Source organism: Saimiri boliviensis, chromosome 17 (genome assembly GCF_048565385.1).
Source record: "Saimiri boliviensis isolate mSaiBol1 chromosome 17, mSaiBol1.pri, whole genome shotgun sequence".
NCBI classification, from domain to species: Eukaryota; Metazoa; Chordata; class Mammalia; order Primates; family Cebidae; genus Saimiri; species Saimiri boliviensis.
Window position 1 is genome coordinate 44,277,088 of NC_133465.1, and position 8,300 is coordinate 44,285,387.

Consider the following 8,300-nt stretch of genomic DNA (forward strand, 5'->3'; position numbering starts at 1 on the left):
AGGAATCAACGCAGAGCTGAGGGCGGCATGGGAGGAGGCTCTGGGGGAGGTCCCCACAAGATCAGGAGGGGCTGCTGGAGGTAGGGGCAGGACTGGGGTGGCAGATTCTCCTCCCTCATAATGTCATGACCCCTGCAGGGGGCCTGGGCCCCACCTTCTCTGTGAGCCACAGAGGTCCCAGAGAGGCAATGAATGACCTAGTCCTTCTCGGTGACCATCTCTGGCGCCCAGGTTTCAGCACACACATACCCAGACCCCAGGGGAACGGGCAATAGCAGGCAGGGGCACAAGGACAGGACTTGCCCTGGCTGGGCCCGGGAGGCGAAGCCAGAGGGGGAGCTCTGACTCCCGGCAGAGGAGGGCATGCAGCCGAAAGCCCCTCTGCCTGTGGCAGGACCCGGCCTCCGTGGGGGTTTGTGCACCCCATCCTAGCCACAGGCAACTTTGGTGAATTCACCCAGCACATGGCTTCTCTGTTTTGACCTTTTGGAGCAGGAGTGCTGAGGGCAGGGGTCCCCTCCACTACGGCCATCCTCCCACCCTGCCCCCAGCATGGATGGAACATAGCGGTCAGACTTACCTCCCCAGGGAATGCTCAGGCCCAGCTTTCACCCCTCTGGGAAATCAGAGCAGCAAAAGCATGGGCCAATGGGCAAGGGGAGTTGGAATGGTGGGTGGGACTCTGGGCCGGGTGTGGGCGGCACCCTCCCCCTTCAAGCAGGCACCATTAATATATGCAAAGCATATGCAAATCACCCAGAAGAGAGACACAACACTGCTGGAATGTCACAAGAGACCTTGGAGATCAGCCAGCCCACGCCCCCTCATTTCACAGGTGAGAAAAGAGGCCCGGCTGGGAAGGGACTTGCTCAAGGTCACGAAGACGTTTGGGCACTGAGGAAGGATAAGAATGAGCTCTCCTGACTTAGCGCACTGCTTTCTCCACCAGGGTCTCGTCTTTGTGCTGGGGGCTTTACAACATGGCACAGGGGCCCCAGGGTGTGGATGGGGTTCCAGGCAGGCCCACCAGAGACAAGGGTGGGAGATGGAGCTGAGAGGCTTCCTGGATGCCTCCCTCCCGCCTCTGCACCTGGAGATGGTCTGGTGGGTGTGAGGGGCAGTGCAAGGGCAGCACAGCACCTGCAGGGGCTGACGGGTGGACGGGCGGGAGGCCGGAGGTAGGCAAGGAGAAATCCCAGGGGCAGGGGAGGAGAGCAGGGAAACTGGAGTGCTTGAGGCAGGGGAGAAAGAGCCCAATGTCAGGGCAAGGTGCCCGCAGTGGTGTGGGGACGGGGATGGCGCCCTCAACACACACACACACACACACACACACACACACACACACTCTTAAGTGCTCAGCAGCCCTTCCTGCCTGGACTCTGTCAATTATGGCACCTGACAGACCATAATAGTTAACCCAGGCCAGGCCCATCCCTTCTGAGGCCACTTTCCCACCCCCAACCTGGCGTCTCAACCTTCCAGTCCTCGAAAGCAGGGCCAGAGCTGGGGAAAGGAAGGGGAGGCAGACGATGGGAGGGGCAGTCAGCGGGAGAAAGGGGAGGCAGAAGAGACGAGGAGACAGGGTTAGCGAGAGAGACGGCAGGAAGGGCAGCACAGGAGAAATTGAGGGGCAGGGAGCTGGAGGGTAGGCATAGGGAGATGGAATGGCACAGAGGAGAGATGGGGGTGGAGGAAGACGGAGGGCACCCAGGGGAGTGCTCTGGAGCCCCCAGAACTGAGGATGATGCTGGAGCCCAGGTATCGGGTACAGGAACTCTGACCCTGAGGTTCTAGGCTGCCTGGCAGGCGTTGGGGACCATGCCCCTGCCCCTCTGCCCACTTCCCTAGAAACTACCCCCCCATGCCAGGAATTCAGTCCTCCCTCCTTCACTGCCTCCCTCCCTTCCTCCCTCGGGGCAGGCACTGCTTCCCAGGCAAATCCGAAGCCTTCATCTCCGCTTTTCAGAGCTTGAAATGAAAGAAGGGGAAGCCAGTACAGCCCTCAAACCCGCTGACGGCCAGATTTTTATTATCTTTGCTCGAATGGGCCCTAGGAAGCCAATGAGGGATTCTTCAAAGAGCGTCTGAGTGCCTCATTGAAGCCTGCACCTGCACCAGCCCCCCCCACAGCAGGCAGCCAGGACTCGGGGGGCACAACCTGACCCCCCCACACCCCCAATCCTACAGTCCAGAGCCTAGGCTACCAGGAGCCTCACCCTCAGCACCCTGTGCCCTGCAGGGGCCCCTCGGCCAGGAAACCAGGCTTGAAGCAAGACGTAAGTCTGCTGGGCCTCTAAGGCAGTCTCTGTCCCTCTCTGGGCCTCAAGGACACAAATGAAGGAAGAAAACAGATCTCCTTGCCAGGGCTTGGAGGAGATAAGTGCTTGGGATTCCTCGAAAGAGCAGCTTTTATGGCAAGCTCTGGATCCTTCCCCTGAACTCCCTGCCTGCCCAACACTCACAGGCCCCTCTGCAGGAGCTGCCCCTACCACAGCCACCTCTTCCTGTGCCCCACGCCCACTACCCAGGATGACAGACATGAACTGTTCTTCCTGGGGCCCCAAACTCAGCTCCCTCAGTTCAAATCCTCAATACCATCTCCCTTCTTTCCCAAAAACCTAACCTGGAGTGGGGGTGGGGCTCAACAAACTGGGTACTTAAAAGAGCCCAGCCCCCTGCCTCCTAAGCACTTCTAGGGCTGGGGTTTTGGCAGAGAATGCCAAGGTTGGCATGGGCAGACGGCAGCCATGCCACCCCACCCTCTAGTTCTGACCACACTGTTGAGATCAATGCCCACAGCCAAAGAAGGAATCAATGGTTCTAATTAAACCCTTTTTCCAGGGTGGGTCCCTGGTGAGAAAGAGAGAGAGAGTGGGGTGGGGGGGGAGAGCGCATCAGAGAGGCCCTGCATCCCATCACCCAACCCAGTACCCTGCACATCTTTTAAGATGCCTGGAACCCAGCAGGGATCAGGCCATGAAGCCCCCAGACCCTCTGCGTTCGGCAAGAAGGCAAGTAGAAGGGCAGGGTGAAAGCCTGAGGTGAGGGTAGCTGGCAGAGGGGCTCATTCTAGTGACCCTTCCCCAAGGGGAGCGTCCCCCCACACTCAGCACTCCCGGAGGACCACAGTTGCCTCTTCCAGACAGAGCTCCAGGACACAGACAGTGGGAGCCAGAAGGGGGATTCGCGCCTCCATCCCAGCCCTGAGGGTCATCACAGAGAACCAGCCGTCGTGGAAAAGGCGGAAGGAGCAGGAATTGTTGTAGGGGGGTACTGGACAAAGACCCTCTTGTCCCCAAGGCAGGGTGGCAGGAAGCCAGGGCAAAGCCTTTGCACTTGCTGCCAGTGGTGCCTGGGTGCCAGGCAGTCTGGGTGGGGACGGTGGGGGTGGTGGGAGGCGGGTGGTGGGGGTGGGGGTGGATCTTATTCTTGGAACCCCTCCCCTGCCCTCACCCCATGCCTTGCTTCTACCCCAGGCCACCAGCTAAGTCTCTGCCTCAGCAACTCTGGGCTTGCCTGGAGCATTCCTCCCTGTCGGAATGTTCCTTCCTGTGTCCCTGACACCTGTATGGAATAGCCCATCAGCAACCAGAACCAGCAGAACCCCTCACATGCACCACAGCTGCTCCCTACATAACAACCACACCAGAAACTACCACCATCACAGCTGCCACCAGTGGTGACGGAGGCTCACAATCTCCAGCAAATTCATCATCAATTTTTAAAGACCAACAAGAGGGAACAGGAAGGGAATAAAAGAAACTGAGGCACGGAAGTAGACAGCAAAGCAGTTGGTTCAAGGTCACCCAGACCAAGATACCAAGAGTTGGGACGAAGGTATCCTGATGACCCCTCAAAAGTGCTCAAACCTCACCCAAAGGAAAATTCAGGCCCACAAACCTGGAAGTCTGGTCAGCTTCCCTCACTCCCAACCCTCACCTGTTTCCCCCTTCCCTGAAAGACAGCAGCTCCTCCATCTCCTCTTGAAAGGCTGCTGCCAGAAACCCTCCCAGCTCAGGAAGCCCACTTTCCTTACAGTTGGGGTGCTGCGGGATCTCCTGGTCGCACAACATTTGAGGAGAGGGGCTGGGAAGACAGTCCAGGATCCCCCTCCTTGCACACTTCCCGGCGACTGCTCACCTGGCTCCCCTCGGCCCCCAGGGTCCCTCGGTCCGGCCTCCTCCCTGGGAGAGCGGGCTCTGCCCTCCGCTGTCCTCTCCCACCAGGCCAGGGCAAAGCGCCGGAGGCACTGCCAGGGCTGCATGGGGAGGCGTGGGGCTGGGGGGCGCGCACCAGCAGCCGCACACGCCCCGCCGGGCCCTGCCAGCCGAGCTGCGGAGGCACCCGGCCGGTCCCCTCTGCTTCCACCAGCATCCTGCTGCCCCCACCGACAGGACTCGGAGCTGGCCCGGGAGCTTCTGACGTAGCAGGGGGGTGCGTGGGAGGGAAGGGGGGGCCATGGTGCGTCCCCTTCCCAGCCCCACCCTCTACCCCTCAGCCGCCTGCCTTCCTACCTTCTCACTCACCCTAGATGCCCTCCCCAGCTGGGGGCGCCCTCCCCTGCCCTCTGGCCTCCGCAGGGGGAGGGGTTAAAATCAAATAGCCCCTCCCTAAACCCCTCCCTCTCGTGGGCCCTCCCTACCCGCCGGTAGAGAGGGGAGCTGGTCCCCAGTTTCTGCAACTGCTGCTGAGGCTCAGAGGTCTCCAGGGCTAGGGCCTCGAGGTGCGGGGAGGGGGGCGGTGTGTGGAATCACAGACTTGTATCCTGGCAACGCGGCCAACCCCAGAACGCACTCATCCCCTTCCTTCCCTGGGGGCTGGCGCAAAGGGCCACCACCACCATCCCAGCGCAAGCACCCCATTCTGGGAGTTGGGTGAGGGAGGCCTTTGATGCACCCCTCACTTCTCCATCCCCTTCCCCTCCCCCTGCATCCTCCTCTTTCTTCACCTCGGATGGACGCCCGCCTCCCTCCACCCTCCTCGCCATCCATCCTCCTTCTTCTCCCCTCCTCTGCCCCCTCCACATAAGCCCCTTTACAGTTTAACCCCTCTGGCCCCCACCCCGGGGCGACGCGAGGCCCTCCCCACCCAGTCTCCTGCCTCGCCACCCTGCCCCCTTCTCTGGTCCCAGCACTCCTCTCGCCCTGGTCCTTCTTCCAAGCCCGGCGCACAGCGGTCCCCTGCCCCCCACACACCTGCGCCCAGCATCCCTCGCCCCGCCGGCCACCGCCTCCCCGGCCCGGCCGCCGCCCCCGCCCCCGGCCGAGGGGGAAAACACACAAAGAAAACAGAAATACCTTCCACTTAAGCATGGAGGCACATTAGGGAGGAGAGAGACAGGGACATGCCTTGGGACGGAGCGTTCCCCATCGGGCGGGGGCGCGGGGGGCGGGGGCCCCGGGCCGGCCTGCCTGGCGCTCGCCCTCTCGCCGCCTCGCGGGCTCCTCGCTCGGCCCCAGCCCTGGGGCGCGGTGCCAGGCGGGCGGGCCGGGGGCGCGGGCCCCGCCGGGGTGGACCAGCTGGGAGGGCGCCGGCGGCCGGGCGTGTGGGTGCGCGCGCGCGCGCGGGCGTGTCACCGAGTGTGCGAGAGCGAGTGTGTGTGTGTGTGTGTGTGAGTGTGCGCGCGCGCTCGGGCCGGCGCGGGTGTGTCACTGCGGGCGGGCGCGCGCGCGGCGCGGGCGCGCGCGTGTGGCCGGAACGTACAAAGGGCCGCCCGGGGCGGAGAGGGAGGGGGAGGAGAAGGGGGAGGGGAGGGGGGAGGGTATTGCGCCTTCTCGCGCCCTCGGGCTGCACGGCGGGATCCCGCAGCGCGCGGCCGGGGCTGGGCGCCGGGCCCGCTCACTCTCTCCTCCCCACGCCACCTGCTTCTCCCACCCCTAGTAGTCTTCGCGCCACGATAAAGACAAATGCATTGACCGAGAACCGGCGCGAAGATGGCACCCGGGGGAGCGGGGACACCTGGAGGGTGGAGGACTCCTGGGTCTCCCAGCCCGGGCGTGCCTAGAGACGGAAAGGCTCTCGAGGCGGGGTGGGGAGGCGGAACGGCGAGACTGGGGGCTCGCTTCAGCCAAGGTGACCTCGGAAACCAACAGCCGCCCCAGCCCGGGAGCGCCTGGACCCTCCTCTGCTTCTGCTTCTGCCGGGCGACCCCTCACCCGCCGGCGCCTAGACGGGGCGAGGTCAGAGGGACTGGGCTCCCCGGCGCCCTCTGCTGGGCCGCCTCCTGGCCGCCGCTCCGGGTTGCGGCCCCTCCTGCAGGCGTGCGCCGGAACTGCAGGCGCGCGTGCTGGCAGGGAGGGCGTCCGTGCTCCTCCGGCCTGTCAGACCCCACGGCAGGGCACCCCAGCGGCTGTCCCAGCCCACGCCTCGCTTGGCGGCGCCACTGCCGCCTCTACTGCAGCCCGCAGAGCACCAGCTCTGTTCCACCCCGGCGTCCCCCGCCCCACCGCGTCCCGCCTTCGTTGGCCTACCTGTTGGCTCTGCAGACTTCTCCAGCGCTGACCCAGACCCGGACCCAGGGCCGCGCCGACACCTCGTGCTCCAGCGGCCCCCTCACTCCCTCGCTCCGATTCTCTGGCCAGTCCCTTCTCTCTCAAGCTTTCTTGGAGAGGAGAAGGTGGGCTGAGTCCCCTGCCCCTTTTATTTACTTCTGGCGTTTCCAAAAACAGTTTAGATGAGCAAGAGAGGGGACACCGTACATCTCTATTCACTATGGGCCACCAGGCAGAGTGGCAGGCAGGCAGAGAGCCCAGGAGAGGAGACCCCACCCCAAGTGGCCTAAATGACAAACCGGTTTCCCCACTTCCTGGTCTACGCAGTTGCAACCTTAATCTGGGCTCTCCCAATTTCCTGTCCACCCCCAGGCCTGCCCCTGAGCCAGCCACATGCTTAGCTAGGGACAAGGTCCCAGATGCCCCTTAGAGATCAATAACCAATTGCAGTAACTCAGGTGGCAGGGCCAGGACCAGAGGAGGAGAGGCCCTTTCCAGCCCCAGCAGGACAGATCAGGAGGACAGCCAAGAGCTGTGTCCTGGACACACGGTCTGGGCACACGACCCCAGCGGCCGGCATCCTGACTTCTTCCCTCCTGGGCCAACTGCCTTTCCCTCTGCCAACTGGATGGTGCCCATCTTTTGGCCTCTGAATGCACAGTGGGCATCCATCCAGAGCCCTGCCTGGCTGCCTGCCCAGGATGGGCATGGGAGGCAGCAGGCTCTATGTAGGGGAGGCTCAGGGGAGGCAGGGGTAGCTTTCCCTCACCACACGGACACCACCTCCCAAGCAGCTGGGAGCCCAGCGCTCTGGCATAAGCTGCTCCTTCATTCAGACTCCCCACCGACCGACTTCGCTGGACTGCTGCCCTTCACCTCCCCGCAACTCCGATTCCCCCAAGGGACAAGACTTCTTCCCTCCTCCACTTTGAGCCTAAGGGGAAGAAAATCAGCAGGTCCTCTACCCATAATCTCTAACCCTTTCAACAGCCTGACAGAAGTGAGCATTGTCAACCCCATATCAGAGAGGTATAGCCAACTGCCCACTGTAAGGGCAACAAAATTGAAATTCAAACCCACATCTGCCGTATTCCAAAGCTCCCTGCCTTTCTTCTATCACCATCCTCTCATAATCCTGTGGGCCGCCACAGCAGGCACAACCCCTGGCACACAAAATCTCATAACCATACAGTTGACCTGGGATCAAGAATGTGGCCGAGAGTTCAGATGTTTAGCCATGCCAATAATCCGGACTGGCACAGGGATTGGGGCCTGTCGTGGGGAGAGTGACCTGAGGCATTACCTCTAGCTGACACTTGAAAAGATGCTGCCAAGACAGATGGATCACAAGGTCAAAAGATCGAGACCATCTTGGCCAACATGGTGAAACCCCATCTCTACTAAAAATATAAAAATTAGCTGGGCATGGTGGCACACCTGTGGTCCCAGCTACTCAGGAGGCTGAGGCAGGAGAACCACTTGCTTGAACCTAGGAGGCAGAGATTGCTGTGAGAGGAGATCATGCCACCTCACTCCAGCTTGGTGACAGAGCGAGACTCCGTCCCCAAAATAAAAAAAAATTTTTAAAAAGAAAAGAAAAAATACTTGTGCCATCGAGTGTTGGTTTGTCTGCCAACCCCACTGGCTTGGGGTTGGGTGGAAAGGTTCTGTGAAGCAGCCCCCTGGGATGGGGGACAGTTCCAAAGGTGTCACCAGAACAAAGCATCCATTCTTGCCTGCCCTAAGGTGAACTCGCTCATCGTGAAGTCCACCTCCATAGTAAGGAGCTTAAAATCAGATGTATGTAAT

The 8,300-nt window shown here is 61.7% G+C and overlaps 1 protein-coding gene across 18 annotated transcripts in view; it reads right to left on the minus strand.

Annotated features, from left to right (window-relative positions):
• SRCIN1 (SRC kinase signaling inhibitor 1) overlaps nt 1-6,799 on the minus strand; it is a 75,840-nt gene extending 69,041 nt beyond the window's left edge. For 3 of the 18 annotated variants that reach the window (XM_074388673.1, XM_074388674.1, XM_074388675.1), the window contains exon 1: nt 4,141-4,524. In XM_074388673.1, the coding sequence (XP_074244774.1) occupies nt 4,141-4,264 (124 nt within the window). In that variant the 5' untranslated portion in view covers nt 4,265-4,524. Of the gene's footprint in view, nt 1-4,140; nt 4,528-5,297; nt 5,591-6,470 lie in introns of those variants that run through there. The other 15 variants (XM_074388663.1, XM_074388666.1, XM_074388665.1 and 12 more) reach the window with 9 other exon arrangements.
• Nucleotides 6,800-8,300: the final 1,501 nt, after the last annotated feature.